Source organism: Brassica rapa, chromosome A09, assembly GCF_000309985.2.
Source record: "Brassica rapa cultivar Chiifu-401-42 chromosome A09, CAAS_Brap_v3.01, whole genome shotgun sequence".
Taxonomy (NCBI): domain Eukaryota; kingdom Viridiplantae; phylum Streptophyta; class Magnoliopsida; order Brassicales; family Brassicaceae; genus Brassica; species Brassica rapa.
This window is the reverse complement of record NC_024803.2, coordinates 34,871,631-34,893,474: the sequence shown is the minus strand read 5'-3', so window position 1 is coordinate 34,893,474 and position 21,844 is coordinate 34,871,631. Positions and strand designations below refer to the sequence as shown.

Here is a 21,844-nt window from a genome sequence, read left to right as displayed (position 1 = left end):
TGAGTTTGATCCATCTACTCCATGTTTCCCAACATCAATCATACATAGGAGAGCTTGGCCATATCAAATTTCAAACCATAAGGAGTATTCACTACAGATTTGTAGCAAAAAATGATCAAGAAACTGTTCAGGAAAATTAGCAACGGAGTCCACGTTCAACGGAGACAGGATACAACATCATATAAATGATCACAGGACATAATCTTAGTTTCAGACTCAGCTCGCCAGTTATGTTTATGTACATCTCTTGCTGTTACTTCATGTTCAGTTTGAGAAGTGAGGGTTTGATCTGAGTATCTTCTTTGCTAAGCTGCGAATGTCATCTCTACTCGACTCCACTGATATTCTCACGATCTCTGTCACGCTTCCCGTTCTTTTGAAATCAATCGCGTTTGCCTCTGTATCAAATAAGAGGAGGTATGCATATAAGCTGGGCCTGCTCTAGAGAGTGAGAGACATGTGAAATCAGTTTTACTCAACACAATATAGGCTTACCATTTTGAGCTAAATGGCAAAGCGCAAGCTCGATGTGACGTTGTGTTGATGCGGATTCAATATGTGAGTTTGAAGTCAGCCATTCAAGAGCACCTTCTTCCAGAAGAAGAGAACGACCTTTTCTACGCCCTGCGATGCATATGATCACTCAACGTATATTAGCAAAATTGACTTGGATCTGCATTTTTTTATGAGGTATCTCTGTATTACAACAAACCTTGCATGATTTCGCGAGTTTCACATTTTGCAAAATTTGCCATCCCTCTTGCCACTTGAGCTATGATGTCTATGTTTCCGGACTGCGCCATTGTGAGTAGTCCCTTGATACCTTCCTCTTCTTTCAGGAGCTTAAGAAACTTCTCTGTTTGTGCAATAGACAGCAACATGTACGAGTTAAATACATACTTATCATCCCAGCAAAAAGCTTCACCAAATATATTGGATTTTGCATATGCTATACAGTGCAGACGAGTAGATGCGTTTGAAAATCTTGTGCTCACCGTTTCCACATAAATTGGCAAGTGCACCAGCTACCATTCTTAGAGTTTGTGGATCATCTGTTTTGGTCACCATCTTTGCTAGCAGTTGAGCACCTCCTTTATTCATTATTAAATCTTGACTCTTCTCTGCAATTAATAAAAGAAACCATATTATTGAAGCATGGCATCACGAACCATCTAATTCAACTTGCAGATTCAACATTCAAGCAAACCAGCATTGTAAATAAATGACACAACCACATGAGACCACTTTTAAAGTCTAAATTGGCACTGCTTTTTAGTAGTAAGTTTAAACGGGTTTGTGGACAACAATAACATAAAAATTACTTGAACTACCAATAGAAGTTCTTACCGTTCATTGCCAAATTAGCTATTGCACCAGAAGCCACTCTAAGAATTGTTGAATTTTGAGATGACTGAACAAGCGTAAGCAAAGCTTCCACACCGCCTTCCTCCACAATCTTGACCTGATTAGATTCTAAACACATACACACAGAGAATGCAAGTCGTTTAGGTACAAGGACACATGATATACAAAGATAAAGTCAGTATTGTAACAGTAGAGAGGAATATAAATTTGAGGCTACTGACACATGCTAATATATAGAGCGATGAAATCACACACCTTCAGCGGCCAGATTAGCCACCACCTTAACGGCTTGGATTTGAACTTCCAAGTCTTCGGACTTAATCAGGTGTAATATCTTCTGGACTCCCACTGAAACCGAAGTAGAAACGAAGATGTCAATTGGATTATCCCAGAATAAAATCGAGCTAAACTAACGAGAAAGAATCATGCCTTCTTCACAAAGTCTTGCCATGGTAGCTCTCTGTCCAGATAGAGACTTTTTTAACCCATGAGATCTCTGTGAGCCTGGTAGAGCTCCAGATTCTGATGGTCCTTTTGGAAGATCTTCCTTCACACGCTTGTCCTGTGAAATAGAAATGGACTTAGCAAGACCATGAAGTACAAGTACATGTTGAAAAAGGTGAAACAAGCTCATTCTAAATTCACCTCAACAACAGTTTCACTTTCCCTTAGATTCTTTTTTAGTTTGGAAAGCTCACTCTCCATTTGTTTTCTCTGCTTTTCTTCCAAAAGAAGCCTTTCCTTCATATCCCGGACCTCTTCACCAAGTTTTTCCTATGTCAAACAAATTTTAATGTGTATTCATCAGCGAAAATCAACAGTTGGATGTTTTAAATTAATATGACCAACTCTTAATTGTTTGATATTCTTTCTGTAAGCAGATGTTTAGGGGTCACACCTTTTGGTGGAGCAGATCATCATAGTCTAATTTCACTGTCTGGAGTTCATCTACTGTCGACTCATACATCTGTGAAAGTTCTTCTAGTTTTTTCTTGAGTTCGTTTGTCTTTTCATTTTCCTGAAACCAAAACCAGAAAAAAAAAAAAACAAAGTTGGAGACAGAAAGTTCTGCAAGAGTAGAATTTATCATTGCTGAAAAGATAAAAAAGACAGAAACATAAAGCTGAAAGTATCGTTCTTATTAAAATCCAGTTTCAAAAAATCAAGAATACGCCAATAACCTGTGATAAAACTTGGCGATCGCTTATAATACTTTTCATCTGTCTAAGTTGCTCCTCTGCAGAGTTAGACCGAGCATGTTCATCTTCCAATTTCTTCTGGAGCTCCGCGATTTTAGATTCATACGTGTAAGTGGCTTCCGCAAGTTCCCTTTGATATTGATAGTTGCCCATCTCTTGGTCCTAGAACACCCAAAAAAAACATTAGTTTGAACACAAGACTAATGCATTCAAATTTTTTTTAAAGGAGTTTTAACTAACATGAATAGACTTCTGCTGATTACTCAAAATATTTTTCATTTCGTTCAATTGATGCTCGGCATTTGTTGACCGGGCTTGTTCATCCTCAACCCGCTGAACCAAAACAGCAATTTTTGTCTCGTATACTTTACTGGCATCTGCAAGTTTTTCCTTATATGCCGAACTTTCCAGTTGTTGCTGCTACTAACAAGTAAAATGACAATGTCAGAGCCTGTTAAATTATACATACACAACTACAAAAGAAGACACTGCTTAAAATTTATCTTAATAGTGAGAAAACAACCAAGAGCTTCTGTGAGTAGTTAAATAAAGATCAAAAGAAAGAGAGTAGTCAACTAATAATATATTCTAAGTAGTTGCTGAGAGAACTACGAACATATGATAGAAAGTGTACCTTTGTATTTTTCAAGTTCATCTCCAATTGTGTGGCTTTGTCACGCATTAGATCACACTGATCTTTCTGCATTTCCAAATCCTTCAATAGTTCTTTCATACGAAGCTCCAAGCGGGCATTTTCCTTCTCCAGGAACTGTAATTCAGATTCACCCCTCAAAATATAAGCACCGGATAATAGTAAAATAGGCATCATATCAAGAAACTAGACAATAGTTCAATATAAAGAAAATAGTAGCCAATCATTACAAGAGACAAATACCTTGGACCTTGCCGCGTTCTTTTCTGCTTCAGCGAAAGTGTTTTCACATTCTCTCAATCTTTTCTCCAACTCGAGCTTCTCACTATTTCTTAGTTTGGTTTGTCTTTCAACTTCTGCAGTAAGATGGTCCACCTGAGTCTCAAGCTTCCGACACAAACTTTCATAATCGAATTCTTCTTTAAGCTTTACCATGTTTACTATTTTCATTGCCTGTAAAAGTGAGACAAAACCAACAAGGCATTACTCGAAAACTGTGTCTTTAAAATATCAGAAAACTGTGTCTTTCTCAGTTTACGATTCTGCAGATATAGATAGAATCATGGATCAACAGAAACATGAAACTGACCCTTTGTCCGAACATTATTGTGCTAGTTGTCTCTGCATGATACCGTGCAGACGGCCCAATAGTTATTATAAGTGAAGTCCTTGCAGAACCTATTTGATCAGTGCCGAAAAAAGAACAATTTCAAAATTTATGTAATAGGCACAAGCTTAACTGGAAAAACATGAAAAATGTAGAAGGCACACAGAAGTGAGCCACGCTTTGTGTTTTTATAAATGGCTCAAGAAAGTTCTGGTAAACTAACCCCCGAAAGAATCACGAAGAAGCCTTGTTAGCTTAGAATCTCTAGTCGGTATATGAGAACTGCCTTCAGCTAATGCATTTATGCACTTTCCCAGAGATGTCAGTGAAAGATTAATGAATTTCGCCTCTTCAATCAAGTGGCCATCAGTGCCTTAATAAAAAACAGGATATAACTCAGTCATAACCTACTTGATATGAAATGAATGGTGGTTATATGAACAGGGAATGAGTTCAAACCAGATTTATTTATTCTTTCTGAGCCAGCAAGATCCACAATTAGAAGTTTACTCTTTCTAACTCTTGGAATGCCTTTATCTCCCAAAGATTCAGGTTTTGGCGATTTAGTTCCTGTTTCAGCCTTTTCATTCATAGCCCGCCTAACGTAAACCTGCATAGAAGATACATTTCATTAATCCAAAACATGGACTACTTTTAATGACCAAGAACCATAAAAGACCAAATATTCTAAGGTGTTACACACCGTAAGAATGGCATGGCTACGTGAGGATTCTGTATTCATCTTTGTATTCGCCGCATGGCGGTTTGTCTCACCGACTTGCAAAACTTGAAAGAAATGGTCTAGATCTTGAATGTTAACTACTGTTGCACCTGGTACTGATACTTCCCCAGTCTTCCCATCCTCATTGATTGAAATGTTGCTTTTCTCAGGTGCAAGAAGATCTTGTATAGTCTCCATATAAAGCTGTGAATTACAAGAAGAGCAACATAGATGTTAGGCATGTATGGTCTAAGCATTGAAGTCATGCTATAAATGAAAAAGAGATCAACGCAGAAGATCTATAGTGTCACACCTGCAAATAAGAGATCTCCACTGAAACAGAAGAAGCAGAGGACGCGCTGGCAAGTATATCCTCAAGAGCTCGAACCATGATACCACGCTCAGCTGCATCATCTTTACCAATTTTTCCCACGGTGTAAGTCTTACCCGTGCCAGTTTGACCATAAGCCATGATTGTGCCATTGTATCCACTCAGAACACCCTACAGAACGAATGCAGTAATGAATATCGAAAATAAAATCTCATCCTCAAAGATTCTACATCAAGAATAGAATGATTTTCTAACCTCGACTACAGGTTTTGCTACTCCTTCATAAACGCGTTTCTGAGAAGCTGTGTCTGTAAAGACTTCGTCAAATCTATAGGACTCAGAGTTCCAATTGTTTTTCCTCAACTTAAGCCGCTTTATCTGTAGAGAAAACAAAACAAAAGAGCACTTTCTAAGGATCTAACTATAACTTAAGAGAGGGAGAAAGGCATAGTGACTGACCTCAGGTTGTAACTCAACAAGATCAGCAAAGTCAGCATCTGATTTAAGCTCCTCTCCGTTACGAGGTCGAACTCTTACAGAAACTCTCACCCTCCCTGGATCTGTAGAGAATATAACAATTTGAAATTCAAACTCAATATCGAAGTTCCAATTCACCATATGACCAATCAACTTAAACTCAAAATCAAAATCAACGATCATCACTAACAATCCTAATCCCCAAATCGAGTATACAATCGCCCTAGAGTGAAGAGTCATCAAATCCGTTAACGCAAATGGAGAATCGTACGGATAATACACGAAGTAGAGAGAGAGAGAGAGGAAGGGGGAGATACCGTTGTCGTCGTCGAAGTCTTTAGACTGAGATCGGTGGACGGGGGTGCCGGAGCGGCGAGTAGAAGGAGAAGCGGCGGAGACGGAGGAGGCGGTGGAGGAAGGTCGATCTTTAGGGCGAGGAGAGTGGTGGTTAATCGAAGCGGCGATAGAGGTCTTAGAGGGTAAGTTCAAGGAAGACGAAGAGAGGGACGCGGGGTTGCTGGGAGGCAGGTGCTGCTGAATCCGGTCAGCCGCGTGTTTCGCCGACGATCTGACGGCGGAGGATGAGTTCGAGGAAGAAGTCATAGTAGTAAAGCTCGTCGCGATGCACGAAAGGAGGGGGGGGGAGAAGATTGATTGAAAGGAGAGTGGATTTGAAAAGTTCGTGGAGAAGTGGAAAGAGATGAATGAAGAGGGGAAGAGGGAGGCACGACCGACGACGGCTGTGAAAATGAATAAAATGAAATTATGGGTTCCCGCGTTCGTGGTTTAGTGGGTGACGTTGAGGAAGGGGCCCTTTTGTGTCTTTGTTTTATTTTAATTTTTTTTATACACTTGCCTAGGAGACTCAGCATTAATTTTGTGAAATCGATGAACAGTTAATAGAAAAAAAAAAGCATATAAAAATATAATTTATAATTTATATGCAAATGAAAATATAAATTAACTAAAACATTATAAACAGTACAAAACTACAAGTTAATGAATTTATCTAATGGTATAAGATGAGTACAATGTTCAAAAACTCGCCCTAGATAATTGATTAATCGGACAGGTACTGGCTGCTCGTTATCACTCCGTGGTGAATTCGTCAAAATCTTTGAAATTGAATATTTTTATATTACTAATACTCTCTACAAATTTGAAAGAAAAAAAAACAATAAAGAAACGCATGTCTATCGGAAAATTCGACAACAAATTTGTGGAACAACTACTTATTTCCCCACGAGAACTATCGTATAGTATAGTGTTATATATCTTCGAAACTATTGCCTATGTCTATATCTTCAAAGAATAAAGTTTCATTCCTATTTTCTCGAATATATATATCTCAATCTATTTTTCCTCAACCATTGCATTAGACGGTTTAATTTCATGAAATCCGACCTACGTTATACTCTCTTTGTTTTTAAAAGATCCATATTTTAAGATTTTCATATTTATTAAGAAAATATATCAAATTTTAGTAACCAATACATTATTTTCCGTAATCAACTATATCCCACAAGTTTTCACCAATAGAATTTTAATAAATACAATTATGTTTTTTGAAGTTTACAATTTACATTTAATTTATGTATTGAAAATATAAAAAATGTATCTTTTTGAAACAATTTTTTTTTCTAAAACATGGATTTTTTAAGAACGGAGGGAGTATTTCGCAAACAAATTCGTTGGGAATTCGTTTTTCTCGCCTGTTTTTTTGTAGTGTGGAAGCAATACGTCTAGGGTTGCCTAATAGTAAACGAACAAAAATGTAGGGTTGCTTATTTTATTTATAAACTCATGAATTCATTATAAGTAGCAGCGGGTCCAACACATCAATGGTCCATAACTTCATATGAATACCAAACAATATAGAGTGGATCCCAGATTCTTATGGACGTACACTCTCATAGCATTCTTCATGATGATTCCCCCTCAACATCTTCATGATGGACGTGGCCTTGTCTACCTCAACATCTGTAAACTCACATATTTTGACACATGAGAGACCCTTTGTACCAGTGACGTATATCTATCGTACGTCTTCTTGTTGTCAATTTGTTCCTCTAAAATTTTCCAAGTAGTACCAGATTTTCCAATGCAAAAAATAAACTGACTCTGCTTAGTCAGTTTGAAATATATTTGAAATTTGTTTCATATAAAACATTCTCATGTACATTAATCTTGAACATTATCAACATCGTTGATGAAAACATTTGGGCAAATTAATAACGTTTGACAAAAACATATGAGCAAATTAACACCACTCACAGAACAAGACCAAGCCCAGCTTCTAAGCTTAGATGTAAAAGCCCATATACAGACTTATGAGGCCCATTTAGTGTTTCTAACTATCTTCTCCACCGTGCTCGTCCTTTGCGGTCGCACGGTGAAGGAAAAAAAAACAGAGAAACGTCGAACAGGTCCGATCATCTCTGATCGTCTTCCATGGCGCAGATCCCTAACTTGGAGAATGCTCCTCTCAATCTCAAATCCATTAGGTGAGAGTCCATTTTCAATACTTAAATTGATCGTTTTCTCGTTCTCCTCTCATATGTTTTGCTCAATTCTAATTCAGGGAGAAGTCTCAGAGGGAGCTCGTAAACTTGCTTAAAGACGTAAGTCTCGTTACTCTCTCTCTTTCGATATGATTCGCATTGTTGTTGTTATCAGTTACCAATTTCACATTTTGGGTAGAAAAAGAGCTTTCGGAACACAACTAATGTTTTGTCTTCTCTCTTTGGTGCCTTTTTGTAGATTCGTGGAACTAAGTGTCTGGTTATTGATCCAAAGCTAAGCGGTTCCGTTTCATTGATCATCCAGACTTCCACACTTAAGGTAATGCCAGGTTTAAATGACTTTAGATTGATTACTCTGTTAGTCTGTTTAGGAAAGGAAGAAATGAGATTATTTATTTTCTTCTTATAATGGTTGAGAGTATTGTTTCAACACTAGTGGTCTTCTGCTTAACAGGAACTTGGTTTGGAATTACGACATCTTTCTGAAGAACCAGTTCAGACTGAATGCACGAAAGTGGTCTATCTTGTTCGATCTCAACTCAGTTTTATGAAACACATAGCTTCGCACATTCAGAATGATATTTCCAAAGCGATTCAGAGAGACTACTACGTTTACTTTGTTCCTCGTAGGTCTGTCGCGTGTGAGAAGGTGTGTGGTTATTGCCATCTTCTTCGACTCTTTGTGATTCATTTTCATTGTTCTTACTACCTCTTGAATAAAGGGTGATAAATATCTTATCCTGCTATTTCAGATTCTTGAGCAGGAAAAAGTTCATAACCTGGTTACCGTGAAGGAGTTTCCTCTGTATATGGTTCCACTGGATGAGGATGTGATATCTTTTGAGCTTGAGCTCTGTGAAAAAGTGTGTACAACTCGCATATGTCCAATTTGTACTTATTACTTCATGTACCATTTCCCTTGAGGCCTTAAGCTCACATATTTCTTGTTTTTCAAAATGATAGGATTGCCTTGTCGATGGTGATGTTAGCTCACTTTGGCATGTTGCAAAAGCAATACATGAGCTCGAGGTTTGAATCTTTCCTTATTCTTTACGTTATGATCCACATTGTGCTTTCTCATGGCTGACACCTATCATAGTTTTCTTTTGGAGTTATACCGAAAGTGAGGGCAAAGGGCAAAGGATCAGTTCGTGTTGCAGATATACTTAACCGCATGCAAGTGGAGGAACCTGTCAATACCAATGATGTAAAAATTTGCCTGCAGCATTTTGAGTGCTTTAATATTCAATGACTTCGATATCTTATATTTTTCAGATGATTTTGTTTCCTTTGGTCACTATTCTAAATGACGCAAGTTCTATTCCAGGTGGGAAGGCCTGAAGTAGATACACTCATTCTGTTGGATAGAGAGGTATGATTATCATGCGTTTCCCAATTATATGACATCCTTCAACACAAAGATATCTTTCAAAAGTACATTCTGATTGACTTTAATACTTTCTGTTTCAGGTTGATATGGTTACACCAATGTGTACCCAGTTAACTTATGAAGGATTGTTAAACGAGGTAATGCCACAAACGATTGTCATTATCCTACTTAATTTCATTGGTTGATAACAAACAACCATACAATTTGGATTTTAATCAAGCTGGTCGATTGGGTTTTCTGTGAGCTGACTCCAACCCCTATTTAAAGTTTTTGCATATCAGTAATGGAGCTGTCGAGGTCGACTCGTCTGTGATGGGTTCTCAGCAGGAGGGGAAAAAGATGAAGGTTCCCCTTAATTCAAGGTTAGTTTCTTGCATCGTATATACAAATTTCTTCAACCGTAGGAGACCATTTCTACTGCATTGCTATATGATTTTTGTGAGTATTTTTGATGCATGGAATAGAAATTGTGATTTTCTTGGATTGGATAAGCACACTGTTGTGTTGATATTAATGTGTATTAATTGATTATGCACACAAAATCGCTCCCTAAACTGGTAGCTAGATTGGACTTTCCAAGCTACTGTGCCTATCTATGTCTTTCATAAATTTATTGCTTGAATGTTTAAATTTACAGTGATAAATTGTTCAAGGAGACGAGGGATCTCAACTTTGAAGTCGTTGTGCAGGTTGACGTTTGTCCTTTTAGCTTTCATTTTTTGCGTTAAATGGGATTCTTTTTACTCAACTACAGACGCGGTATGATTGCAGGTTCTACGGCAGAAGGCAACAACCATGAAGGAGGACTATACTGAAATTAATTCTGTACGTTTGTTTTGTCGCTCTCTCCCTTTAGGTAGTCTTGTTTTCGCGGTAGAGGTTATGGTACATACATATTTGTGGTCAGATCTCTTAGACTCGATCAGGATTCAGGAGTATTCTTTGGCACATAAATAGTTACCAAATTAATATAGACCATGTATTCCTTAGGAACTATCAGCCTATCCATACATTTTAAACTTAGATTATTAGTTGGACCGAGATTTTAATGGTGTATGATAATATAATACACAGACCCAGACAGTTTCTGAGCTAAAGGACTTTGTCAAGAAGCTTAACTCATTACCAGAGATGACAGTAAGTATTGCCTTGTTTTCTTAAAGTTCCTTTTGTTTTATCTCGCAGATGGTTCAGAAAACGATAAGTTTCATCCTAACTTGATTTTGTATGATTTTTTTCTTTCCCAGAGGCACATACATCTTGCTCAGCACCTGACAACATTCACGTCCAAGCAGTCATTTCTTTCGCAGCTTGACATGGAACAAACACTAGTTGAGGCAGAAAGTTATGACATGTAAGTTTCTTCTTAAGGAAATTGAATTTAATACTTCCATTCAAAAGTATCTTGATGATTCTTTCTATTACAAGTGATGTGGAAAACATCTTACGTTGATGGCATAATGGAAAAGTCTGTTATATGATTTATTATTACTAACTCTAGTTTGTTAATACAGATGCTTTGAGTACATAGAAGAATTGATCCATAAACAGGAGCCTCTCACTAAAGTCCTGCGACTATTGGTCCTATTTTCTATTACAAACTCAGGGTTACCGAAAAAGCAATTTGATTATATAAGGCAAGCTAGCTTCCAGCAATCATCGGTATTTTATATTTAATTTTTCTGCTTTTTGAATGATATCTTGTCTTCGTGTCTCAACTTCCAGAACGGAACTACTCCACAGTTATGGGTTTGAGCATGTGAACGTATTGAACAACTTGGAAAAAGCAGGATTGTTGAAGAAACAGGTTTGGTTATTCTTGGCTACTTTGTGGGATGAACAATCTTCTTGTTTATTGGGGTTAAGTGTGTCTGATATTCTAAGGGGTTGTTGTACATTCGTTTGGTTTCTACAGGAGTTTAAAAGCAACTGGCAGACAGTGAAACGTACAATGAAACTTATAGTTGAAGACACAGATACGTCAAGGTAAATATTCTTTTTAGTCATGTTGTCACCAACTGAATACATGATGGCATGATTTTTGTTTATGGGGTTACGCTTATGAAGCGGGTCCAGATGTCTAGTTCAGAAAATATGCAAACGTAATCTTGAATGAACGTATAAAACCTGAAAGCTGATTTTCCAACTACAATATTTGACAATACCTTCATTATCGCTAATGCATGATTTAGTTACAGCTCTGGCTGAATATTTTTGTTTTCGAAGATATCTCTGGTATCTTCTAAAGCCCGGCTCGAAAGCTCGCTCTTGACTTGCAAATTTTGTTTATCTATGAGGACTCTCCCTTTTTCTTGACTTGCAATCTGTTTCCTCCTTGTTTGTCTATTGTGTTGTATTCTGTGCATTTATGGTTTTACGTCATCACTTTCCATATGTTGCATTTGTGATATCATGTCATATGTTACCTTCATTCACCTGATATGCTAGGCCTTGTACCAAACTTTTTCTAATCGTAAGAAATAAAATTAGTGCTTATTTGAGTTGTTTGAAACACTGTTCTTGTTGCAGGCCGGTTGATATCGCTTATGTCTATTCTGGATATGCTCCTCTTAGCATTCGTCTTGTCCAACAAGCTATACATTCCGGATGGTTAGTATGTTCTTGCACTCTTCTAGACCAAAATGTTGACTAGCTAGCCTGTGTATAAAATAACACTTGGGCTTTTCTATATATTAATATAACCATGAAGAGAAAAAGTCTAGAATTCTGTTCAGTTTCGAGTTGAGAAGCATTAAGTGACATGCACAGAAGAACTCAGCAAATATCAGAACTTGAAAGAACATTTATTAATTCATATATGAATGTTGACAGAGTGATGTGTTTAATATTAATGAGTCCTCAATCTACCTTACAGGCGTCCAATAGAAGACATTTTGAAGCTGTTGCCAGGACCACATCTGGAAACTAAAAGAGTCAGTACACGTTTACCCAACTGGAGAAAAAAAAAAGAATTGTTTTGTTATGCTATTGTATTTTCTGTTTTCGACTATTTTGTGATCACATTATGTACCATCTCTATGCAGAGTGGATTCCCAAGTAGTCCATCAGTTGATTCATTGCATGGAGCTTCAAATGGGTAAAGTTTATTATCATTATCAATTAGTTCGATACCACAAAAGTAGTTTCTACAGAAGGATAAAACATTTATGTTACAACATCATTACAGGGTTGCTGATGGAAGACGCTCAGTTGTTCTTGTTGTCTTCATTGGAGGTGTAACATTTGCTGAAATCTCTGCCCTACGGTTTCTCGCCTCCAAGGTAATATGCAAACTTCCAAGAGTTTATGATTAAAAGACACTCTTTTGCTGAAGCCTTCCTTCTTCAATTGCTTCTTTTTCAGGAAGGAATGGCTTATGATTTGATTATTGCTACAACAAAGATCATCAATGGCGCAACACTAATAGAAACATTCATGGATAAACAAGGCTGATCCGTAAGAGAGCGTTATCTTTTCTCTCGAGTGCTATTGTGTGTTTATTTATTGTCTTTTTATGTCTTTGTGACTCTTCTTCTGGATCGTTTTGGTTGCAGAGTGAATGGTATTCAAATGTTCTCGTATATGTTTTTCTTTTGTGGTGAGAGACAGTATGATCTTTTATATACAAATCAGTAATATATTTGTTGATGCATATTTTCATTTCAACTTAACAACAGATGACCAGAATGCAATAACGAGCAGAGAGAATATTATCTTACACTACTAACAAATACTAATTAAAGAGGTTTTATTGTATACACAAAACTGAGTAGACATTACATAAGCTTCTTTAGTCAGAGTCAATCCAAAAGCTTCCTATACATATATAATCTATACTGAAACAAATAAGATTTCCACAAAGAGCAAGCCTTTCATGGAACAGTAGATATCACAACACCTTCGAGTTGCTGAATGATCTCCAACAAGCTCGCAGCTTTCCTCTTAGCTCTATCAGTCCCATTCTCAGTAAGCTCCTTCAACGCAACATCTGCACCAACCTCTCTCGCTACATTCAACCTCTCCATATTCCCAATACATAGATACCAAAGTATAGCTGCAGCGTTCTCCCTGTTCCTCGGTGACCCTGTCCTTATAATCTCAACCAAAACAGGAATAGTATCTGCTTCACCTATAGCTGCTTTCCCTTCTTGGTTCGTTGAAAGTATCGCCAAGATAGCCAAAGCTTCATCCACCATTCCTCCACCTGCATCTTTCAGTAACCTTGTCAGAGGATCAACGATACCTCCCTTAATGGCTCTTGATTTATTCCCTTGGTATATGCACAGATTGAATATAGCAGTTGCCGCGTCTTTTTTCCCTCTTCTTGTTCCTTCCTCAAGCAAGCTTATAAGAGCTTGGATAGCTCCAGCAGCACCTATCGCCACTTTGTTCTCATCTACAACAGATAAACTGAAAAGCGTCGCGGCTGCGTTCTCTCTAGCCTCCATGCTTCCGTTTTTAAGCACTTCCACTATATCTGTGATAGCTCCTGCGTCAACAATGGCTCCTTTGTTGCCTTCGTTTATAGAAAGATTCAGAAGAGCCGTCACGGAGTGTTCTTGAGTCCGAGGATCCGGTGAGGATAGAAGCTCAACGAGGAGCGGTATGGCTCCAGCCTCAGCGATGCAGACTCTGTTGTCCGCGTTCCTCTTGGCTAGTAACCGAAGCTCTCCAGCTGCAGCTCTTTGCTGTTCTGTAGATCCGTTGGCCAGCTTCTCTAACAAGGCGAGGACAAATGCTCGGTCACAATCCGAAGAGCTGCTACCTCCTCCTGGTCTTGTGGTTCTGTAGCTGCTCCCTTGGTTTTGCGGAAGCTCGATACCGTTGCTCTCACACCACAGAGCAATGAGACTTTTTAGCACGTAGTTAGGTGTTAATCCGGAATGCAAGAGTGTCTCCTGAGATTTCGGACAGGTTTTATGACCAGCATCTAGCCACTTCTGTATGGATGATCTCTCATATGTCTGCAAGGTCGAGAAAAAACCAGCTAAAACAACAAATGCATACAAAAATGTAGTCCTGGGCAAATTACAGTAACCCAAAAACCAACTGAACCGAGAAAACTAAAACCGAAACCCAAAGGATTCCTATTTTTTCTAAACCCGAAATACCGAAACCGACTGGAACAGAAAACCAAAGAGGTACTCGAATATTCAAAATATAATAAAATATTAATTATTTTTAATATATATATAATACAATTTAGAAATAAAAATATCCAAAACCCGAATTATTTGAATATTTTTCAGGGTTTTTGAAGTTTTTTTGATTTTCGGACTTTAAACCCAAACCAAACACAAATTATTTCGGTTCCACTTTGGGTTTTATAAAAATAGAAACCCAACCCAAACCGATCTAAAAATTGTCCGGTTCCTAAACAGGTCCTAAACACCCCTGTCCCCTGCCCGAATAACCCAAAATGCCCAGCACTACACAAATGTAATGAACCAAACTCACTACAATGCAAAAGCAGACCTGTCCAGTGGAGACGATGACAGGATCTTTCATCAGTTCAAGTGATATCGGACACCGAAAGTACTCTGGTATAACAGGAGACCGATGTCTCGAAATGACTTTGCTGCCAGTAGATGCATCCGGTTCCGAACTTTCAGTTGATGCACAGTCTACCAGCTTTTTAAGAAGAGAGGACATCCTCTGAAAGCAGTCATCTGGATCCCCTTCATACGAAAGAAAGTACTCGTGAATGGCGTGAGATTCTTTCTTGAGCTCATCAATAGTGCTGAGTTGGAGCTCTTGCGACAGTCTTTTGAGGGTTTCAGGGTCAGGATCTACCACGCTCTCTGCCACGGCTAGATCATGGCTTAGCTGCAGATCATAGTCCTCTTGTCTTTCTGTTGCTCTCTTGAATTGAGAATGCAGAAGCTTGACCTACAAATTCAAAAGAGATAATATCATTAGAATTTGCAAACCATTGTGGCCAAAGCCAAACGAGAGAAAAAAAAAAACAAATGCGCTGAGAAGAACCTGTTCTATGACCTCCTCGGAGACTTCGAAGTGATCATAAGGGATCTGAGTTAAGGCTGCTTCTATCTCCACTGTCACGTCGTGGAACTTCTGCATAATAGAACCCCTATGGACGATCTGCCAGCACAGAGAGGACAAACAAAACATGAAAAGAGTCAACCTTTTCTTGTTCTTGATATTGGTTAAGTATCTTAAACCCTAAGAAAACAGAGGAAAGCTGCTAACTTTGCAAGCGACCAACGAGAGAATCTTTAAGGAAGAAATAGTAAAAGAAAAAAACCTGAAGAAGTTTGCTGCCTCCATTGACAGATCGAAAAAGCTCTAAGCTTGAATCGAGAGCGATCCTCATAACCTCAAAACCTGTGAGTTGTTGTTCTTCGTTCAACTCAGCGTTGATGTCGATTAATTCCTCGAAGAAAGGGCTGAGAAGGGTGATCCTACGGACGAGATCGCCTTGGATCCTCCCGAAGAAGCCTTTGGAATTGGAGAACTTTGAAATTTGCTTGACGGAGTCAACGAGACGACTCATGAGCTCCTCATCGGAACCATTCGTTGATCCCATCCTGGAGATAGCTCCAAAGGAGGAAGAAGAAGAAGATGGTTAAAGGGAGGAAGAATGCGATGGAGCCATTAAGACCCCTTAATAAAAAACAACAGTTATCGCTTAATCCTTCCTTACCAACGTGACAATAAAATAAACAAACACCTAAAGTCTTCTCTGTCTGAAAAAAGCCACAAGTTGTCCCTTTTTGAACCAATCAGATTTTTTTCTTTTTAGTTACTATCTTCTATTTATTTAAGCATCATCTAACTTGTTTGTCTGTCTTCTAAAATTCGGTTTTTATAAAAGATTAATATTTAGGTGAGTATTTAGTGGGGGTTTTAGATTGAATTTTTTTTTACGTCTAGACCGGTTTTTAAAACATCAGTTTGAAAAAAAATTGTTTTGTTCCGATGACTAAACCAATTTTTAAAATACTAGTGTCACGTCAGATTCAAGATTCAATTTTGGATTTCGAAATATACGTGTGTGAGTTGTGGATGCACAAACAATCAGAAGTCAAAACTAGTTGTCACTAGCTAACATAGTTATAAATGAATACACATGACATGACAAACTCCGAGTATGTAGAATCAGGTCATGTGAGGCGTGTCTGAGTAGAGGATTTAATATGCTAGTCTTGTTTGAAATGGTCAAATTTTCCTTTTCAATAGATTCGTTTCTGTAGAGTAGCTGCTACGTTCTCTTTCTTATAGTAGATATAAATGTACATGTGATAATCCCCCATCATTGCTTAATTTAATTAAGGCTTCTCAACCTCGAATCTTCGTATTACACAACACACTTAAAACATATATAATAAAATACCGTTTAATAACATTACATGAAAGTAAGTAAAAGATTAGTAACCAGGAGAAAGGTTTAAGCTTTTCACTGAAGATGGGATGATCCAAACACTCCAATCATGATGATGGTTGAGAAGGACGAGGTAGCCTCTTTCCAATTTCCTATTCACACAAACATGTACAAAACATCAAAACCTGATTCACAATCAATCATTCTTTCTACACCTGAAACTATTATTCTTCTCCTACTCAGTTTTCTCTGAATTTTTAGAAGTAGCTTAGACAAATAAAAAGAACAAAGATCTCACTCCCTATCAACTTATACTCATTCTCCAAAGTCCAAAGCAATGAAAATAAAACAAATCACAAGAGCTCAATCAATGCAGATGACAAAACAGCTGGTCATAAATCCTGAGGGGATAAAGAAATGCACACCTGAAACAGTTCATTTATGTTATCGGCCGTCTTAGCTGACGTTTCAATGAAGAACATGCCGTTCTTCTCTGCAAGCTCCATACCATCCTGTTACAAAATTGAGAATGTGACACCCCTACGCTGAAGAAGCAAGAACCGTGCAAGTGACAACAAAATGTATATCTACTTAAAGAAGTTTATGCAAAAACTCACCTCGGATGGTACTTCTCTTTTTTCATGTAGATCAGCTTTGTTACCAACCAAAGCCATAACAATGTCTGGGCTTCCATGCTTCTGCAGTTCCTGTTAGATTTAAATGGCATGGTTAAAAACAAAGGAAATATATGATATAACACTTGTATTGCAATTGTTCTACTCTTCTATGGTCATATATGACTTTCTGCAAGTCAGTTCTCCAGTCATTTGGTTCACAAGCTATAAGCATCAATCCCAAAAACATATAAGAAATGGAACCCTTTGGGTTACATGAAAACATACCTTAACCCAATACTGAGCTTTCTTGAACGATTCAGGGCTTGTTATATCATACACAATAACAGCAACTCCAGCTCCACGGTAGTATAGTGGAGCAAGAGCAGAATACCTTTCAAAAAAATAATCAAGTGAACACATATTGAGCTTTAACGAGCATGCAAGGCAATTAACTAAGAAACACCAATCTACATGGAGGACTTAACACCTCTCTTGCCCTGCTGTATCCCAGATTTCAAACTTCACTGTGGTAGAGTCTTGCAAGGTTATTGTTTGGGACAAGAATGAAGCTCCAACAGTTACCTGAGACATAATAATTGTTTTTGAGATTCAATGGCAGTTAAGAACAATTTGATACCATAAAGGAAGTTTCAGGTGACGATTAGATAAAAAGGTTTTATTTACCTTAGATGTTGCGTCAAATTGACCACGGACAAATTGAAGGACAATGCAGCTTTTACCCACACCAGAATCTCCTAAAAGAACTAACTGCATTCAAGTGAATCCAAAAGTTAGCAAGTCTGCCTTGCGGAAACACGAGAGACAAACTACACTACACAGGCTAATGAGAAGCCATTTTCTTTCAGTAGCATAAGAGTCTCAAACACAGCTCCAAGAAGATAATGCAATACAGTCACTCGCTTATACTTAGCTATAGAGAGAAGAAAGTTGAGGGTTTATTGCTAACATTCCACCATTCTATAAAGAATACTCACTCCATCACTAACAAATCAAAGTATAAAAGACCAAGATCACAAAAAAGCATGAACTTTCTGAGCTGTAGAACTCCACTTAGGTATCTTTACTAAGTCTCTAAGGAATCAGTCTAGCAACAAAGGTGATACCAAGGAGAGCACAAAGATGGCACCTTTACGCGTAGATTCTTAGCATCTGCTGGAGCTGCATTCTCTGAACTAGTAAGACCGTTTAAAGCTCCAGAGTTCCTATCTGAAACACAAACACAAACACACATCAACCGATTTGGTTTCTCAGATTCTTCACACGGAAACCCTAAAAAAAAGACGCAAATGATAATTCGCAATCCCTAATTTCGCGAAAGCTTCTAATTCAACCCCAAAGGATTCGCCTTTCCCGAAATTGGACTCGAGGGTCTTGCGAATAGGTTCTTCTCACTTGTAATCGAGCACCGAGGATGATAAATTCAACAAAACGGAGAAAGAAAAGGAAAACGAAAAGGAGAAAACTTGCCTGGAAGAGAAGCAGCACATCCCATAGCTTATCCCTATATAGAGAATTGATGAGATTATAGAGCTGAGAGATCGAATCCAAGTTTTGGGGGTTTGATGGCAGCGAGTCGAGGAAGAAGAAGAAGAAGGATCGTCCTTGACTTTGCCAACTATTCTCGAGTTTTATTTTAAAGGCTCTTACTTTTATTTATTTTTATTTATCAAGCCGTAACTTTTTTTTTTGTCAACTATCAAGCCGTAACTAATTTGCAAAATTTTAATATATAAAATCATATGTATTAAAGTATTTTACAAGTTAAAAAAAATAATTGCAAAGTTTTTTTTAGATGAAAAATAATTGCAAAGTTTCTTGATGTATTGTACAATTTGCAAGTAATAACATCACAAGATTATGTGTTTAAAAAAGGAAAAACATTACAAGATTTATTTTGGGTGTGGGACTAAATTTCTTTATTAATTAGTAATACTGATACATAACAAAGGGACCATATGGTGTTCAATAAGAAAAAAAAAGGGAACATATGTTTGCATGTTTCTTGGGATTTTCTCATTTTGGGTACCATTTCATCAAATCTTCTTACAACTTAAATACTAGTAACAAAATAGTTGCAGATTAAGAACAAGATATTACTTTGGTCTGGACTGCATAATCTGATTAAAAAAAGATTTACTTGTTATTAGCGTTCACAGAGAGTGAGTGGTGTTTTTTTGACCAAAAAAAAAAAAAAAAAGAGAGTGGTGTTTTATTTTTCTTTTGTCCATCTATTGAGTTATATAGAGAAAGTAATGGGTTGATCAAAAAAAAAAAGAGAAAATAATGGCAAAGTTTGTAAAGCAATAAGAACTAAGAAGAATACTAAATGATTGATAATGTTGATCTAGATTGAAATTGTGCTTAGATAAGTTTGTGTGGTACTGGTAGTGACTGATCTGTGTAACCATGGTTGTGCATGGGGTTCATACGCTTTACACAGTGATTGTGAAACAAAAAAAACAATGGTGTGTTGGGTCTCTTACAAAATCACCATAAAACCATATACATATTCGCAAGAAAACGCTTAAAAGAAACAACAGTATAATTTTTTTTCATATATGTTCTATGTGACAGTACTGCTTGATAATATTATATATACAATAATACAAGCACAACAACAAATTAAGGAATACATACATGGGTTATTCAAGAACTAAACCCAAGCAAAGGTGAAATATATAAATTCATGAGATGCCTAGAGCCTTTATTAATTATTTTATGGCTTATGAATGGCTTTAGTTGTTGTAGAACATAGTGTTGAACCTAAAGCATGGCTGTTTATGTAGCGGCTAGGAGCAGAGTTGAAGCGAAATCCCTTTGGCAGACAATCATTCATCGCTCCATCGTGAAGTTTGCCTTGCTCACTACCGCTTGTGTAAAATGTATTCAAGCTCGTGTGGCCTGACTTATTGGATACCCATAATGGTCTAGATGCATTGACAAAGGTCGTTTGGGGAGAAAAAGATAAAAGAAATATGTAGAGCAACACGATGAAGGAAATGTAACTCGGCATTTATGTATGTTTGTGTGTTAACCTATCAACCGTTGCTCTGAAATGTTTGTGTTCATAGGACATGAAGGGGAAGATATATATAGGTCTATATGTGTGTGTGTGTGTGTTTGCTGAGGTGTTTGTATGGACCAAGATACGTATGTCTATCCTTGCGTGGTCAGCGTTGGGAAAGAACAACTCACATATAACACTTTTTGATAATGCTCGTGCTTCTTATAACTCCAAACCTTCTCCCAACTTTGATTTTCCAAGTCAAAGTTCCACGTCATTATTTAACATTTTATCAACCTATTGGATTTTAACGTAAACTACTCCATTAAAAGTTGGCAGAAATATTACTACATACAAAAATAAAAATAGTTAATTATGCTTTGTGTGCAAATAATACATAGTACATAACTAAAACATTTGTTAGTTAAAGAAAAAAAAATAAAACGTTTTTTCCCTTAGATTAAGCTAGTGTGCTTTGTAAAGATGTTTGTGACACATACACATTTTTTTATGAACTTTGTTCTATAGTTTTCTCCGAAAATGATTCTCTCTTTTTATTCATATTTTCTATTTTATTATATTGTATGTAAGAAACTCTCTAAAATATAGATTATGGTGCTCTAAATATTTCGGATTATTCAATGGTTATCAAATCATATAATTTCATATTTTATTAAATTATTGCAATATTAAAAGATCTTTTGGGGCAAAAAGGTAATAGTAATATCTAATACTATTAGATAACTGAGAAAATATCTTACGTTCCGACATATATGATGAAACAACGGATTAGGAAAATAGTGGGAAGAGTGGGAGAATCTAATTGTACACCTAATCCGATCCTAAAGGCCAATCTGAAGTCTGAACACGAAAGAAAAGTCGACACGTGTTAGATCATGCTATTAGATCTTCTACTGGTATTACAACTACGTAATCTGAGATCTAACCAACCAGAGAGCACCATGTGGATGCTTGACGACACATGCTGATGTCTAATGTCTAATGTCGGTCCGTTTACCGGTTAGATGAGTGGCTTGTCCCATATTGCCACTTGTCCCAATTGCCTCAGTTACAAGCTTTGGATTGTATGCTTTTGAGATTTTGTTTTTGGAAGAGCTTTTGAGATTTTTTGCTCGAGAAAAACCCTAAAAGATCTATTCCAAATTTGCATCCAGATTCTTGCAACGTCTCAACCGTACATCAAATTTCATTGGTTGTGTTTTACTAGTAAAAAAAGTCATGTAAAAAACGGAGTAATGTAACTAAATCTATAGTCTATAAAGACTTGAGAACACAAGTGTTTTCATAGGCTGAATTAATGTATTCGTGAATCCTGACATGCTATAATGTTATGTGGTGTAGGAAATGTTTCTGAACCCAATTTTCCTAGAGGGAATGTTAGTATCAGCAAAGAGCTTAATGCCAAACATTATGTAACGATTGCTTAATTTTCTAACACTCAAAAGCCCTTACAGATTAAGTTATACATACTTCATTCTAAGACTTTTGGCCTTGTGTTTTTGTGATGGGGTTATCAAACAGAAAGAAGTATTCCAAAGTTTTTCTACAGTCTTGAGAATTTTTTACGTATTGGAT

The 21,844-nt window shown here is 37.2% G+C and overlaps 4 protein-coding genes across 7 annotated transcripts; 1 reads left to right on the top strand and 3 right to left on the bottom strand.

The window, feature by feature from the left end:
• Positions 1-41: 41 nt before the first annotated feature.
• Positions 42-6,481, bottom strand: LOC103841394 (kinesin-like protein KIN-UC). 2 transcript variants are annotated; one of them, XM_009117930.3, is made up of 21 exons: positions 5,670-6,481; positions 5,335-5,435; positions 5,131-5,253; positions 4,858-5,046; positions 4,527-4,748; positions 4,283-4,433; positions 4,047-4,196; positions 3,806-3,894; positions 3,460-3,669; positions 3,199-3,333; positions 2,805-2,984; positions 2,547-2,726; positions 2,264-2,383; positions 2,011-2,139; positions 1,795-1,927; positions 1,621-1,713; positions 1,348-1,473; positions 996-1,121; positions 713-856; positions 496-624; positions 42-398 (listed from the first exon to the last, which is right to left on the bottom strand). In XM_009117930.3, exons 1-21 carry the CDS (start codon positions 5,953-5,955, stop codon positions 265-267), a joined length of 3,150 nt encoding a protein of 1,049 aa, XP_009116178.1. In that variant the 5' UTR covers positions 5,956-6,481; the 3' UTR covers positions 42-264. The 2 variants fall into 2 exon arrangements, with proteins under 2 accessions (XP_009116178.1, XP_009116179.1); XM_009117931.3 differs by having other exon boundaries at positions 2,805-2,981.
• A 1,177-nt stretch (positions 6,482-7,658) lies between these two features.
• Positions 7,659-12,930, top strand: LOC103841389 (vacuolar protein-sorting-associated protein 33 homolog). Of its 3 annotated transcripts, none has more exons than XM_033279616.1 (22): positions 7,659-7,856; positions 7,934-7,973; positions 8,113-8,193; positions 8,329-8,523; positions 8,627-8,737; positions 8,838-8,903; positions 8,974-9,081; positions 9,202-9,246; positions 9,345-9,401; positions 9,532-9,626; positions 9,902-9,953; positions 10,036-10,089; positions 10,339-10,401; positions 10,512-10,618; positions 10,779-10,901; positions 10,990-11,071; positions 11,180-11,250; positions 11,794-11,874; positions 12,140-12,361; positions 12,452-12,545; positions 12,628-12,720; positions 12,819-12,930. In XM_033279616.1, exons 1-21 carry the CDS (start codon positions 7,804-7,806, stop codon positions 12,715-12,717), a joined length of 1,890 nt encoding a protein of 629 aa, XP_033135507.1. In that variant the 5' UTR covers positions 7,659-7,803; the 3' UTR covers positions 12,718-12,720; positions 12,819-12,930. The 3 variants fall into 3 exon arrangements, with proteins under 3 accessions (XP_033135507.1, XP_033135506.1, XP_009116166.1); XM_009117918.3 differs by having other exon boundaries at positions 7,660-7,856; positions 12,140-12,197; positions 12,309-12,361; positions 12,628-12,924; XM_033279615.1 differs by having other exon boundaries at positions 12,628-12,924.
• Positions 12,931-12,963: 33 nt separating this feature from the next.
• LOC103841388 (U-box domain-containing protein 14) lies at positions 12,964-15,936 on the bottom strand. Its single transcript, XM_009117917.3, has 4 exons — positions 15,530-15,936; positions 15,250-15,366; positions 14,740-15,153; positions 12,964-14,228 (listed from the first exon to the last, which is right to left on the bottom strand). The coding sequence occupies exons 1-4, from the start codon at positions 15,809-15,811 to the stop codon at positions 13,137-13,139; spliced, it is 1,905 nt and encodes a 634-aa protein (XP_009116165.1). The 5' UTR covers positions 15,812-15,936; the 3' UTR covers positions 12,964-13,136.
• A 582-nt stretch (positions 15,937-16,518) lies between these two features.
• LOC103841387 (ras-related protein RABF1) lies at positions 16,519-18,901 on the bottom strand. The gene is made up of 8 exons (XM_009117916.3): positions 18,712-18,901; positions 18,371-18,450; positions 17,908-17,991; positions 17,711-17,805; positions 17,509-17,614; positions 17,224-17,313; positions 17,032-17,118; positions 16,519-16,758 (listed from the first exon to the last, which is right to left on the bottom strand). Exons 1-8 carry the CDS (start codon positions 18,734-18,736, stop codon positions 16,714-16,716), a joined length of 612 nt encoding a protein of 203 aa, XP_009116164.1. The 5' UTR covers positions 18,737-18,901; the 3' UTR covers positions 16,519-16,713.
• Between the last annotated feature and the right edge of the window lie 2,943 nt (positions 18,902-21,844).

Bases quoted from the DNA above. Each gene is read 5' to 3' on its own strand.
- LOC103841394 (XM_009117930.3), bottom strand. From the start codon at position 5,955: ATGACTTCTTCCTCGAACTCATCCTCCGCCGTCAGATCGTCGGCGAAA. The intron at 3,895-4,046 runs GTTAGTTTACCA...CTGATCAAATAG, and splicing joins TCTTCGTGATTCTTTCGGGG to GTTCTGCAAGGACTTCACTT. The intron at 3,334-3,459 runs GTATTTGTCTCT...TCTGAATTACAG, and splicing joins AGAACGCGGCAAGGTCCAAG to TTCCTGGAGAAGGAAAATGC.
- LOC103841389 (XM_033279616.1), top strand. From the start codon at position 7,804: ATGGCGCAGATCCCTAACTTGGAGAATGCTCCTCTCAATCTCAAATCC. The intron at 8,194-8,328 runs GTAATGCCAGGT...TCTGCTTAACAG, and splicing joins TCCAGACTTCCACACTTAAG to GAACTTGGTTTGGAATTACG. The intron at 10,090-10,338 runs GTACGTTTGTTT...TATAATACACAG, and splicing joins ACTATACTGAAATTAATTCT to ACCCAGACAGTTTCTGAGCT.
- LOC103841388 (XM_009117917.3), bottom strand. From the start codon at position 15,811: ATGGGATCAACGAATGGTTCCGATGAGGAGCTCATGAGTCGTCTCGTT. The intron at 15,367-15,529 runs GTTTTTTTCTTT...CTGTGCTGGCAG, and splicing joins GAGGCAGCAAACTTCTTCAG to ATCGTCCATAGGGGTTCTAT. The intron at 14,229-14,739 runs GTCTGCTTTTGC...TCGACCTTGCAG, and splicing joins TCATCGTCTCCACTGGACAG to ACATATGAGAGATCATCCAT.
- LOC103841387 (XM_009117916.3), bottom strand. From the start codon at position 18,736: ATGGGATGTGCTGCTTCTCTTCCAG. The intron at 17,806-17,907 runs GTAAATAAAACC...ATTATGTCTCAG, and splicing joins AATTTGACGCAACATCTAAG to GTAACTGTTGGAGCTTCATT. The intron at 16,759-17,031 runs GTGTGCATTTCT...TTGTGTGAATAG, and splicing joins ACATAAATGAACTGTTTCAG to GAAATTGGAAAGAGGCTACC.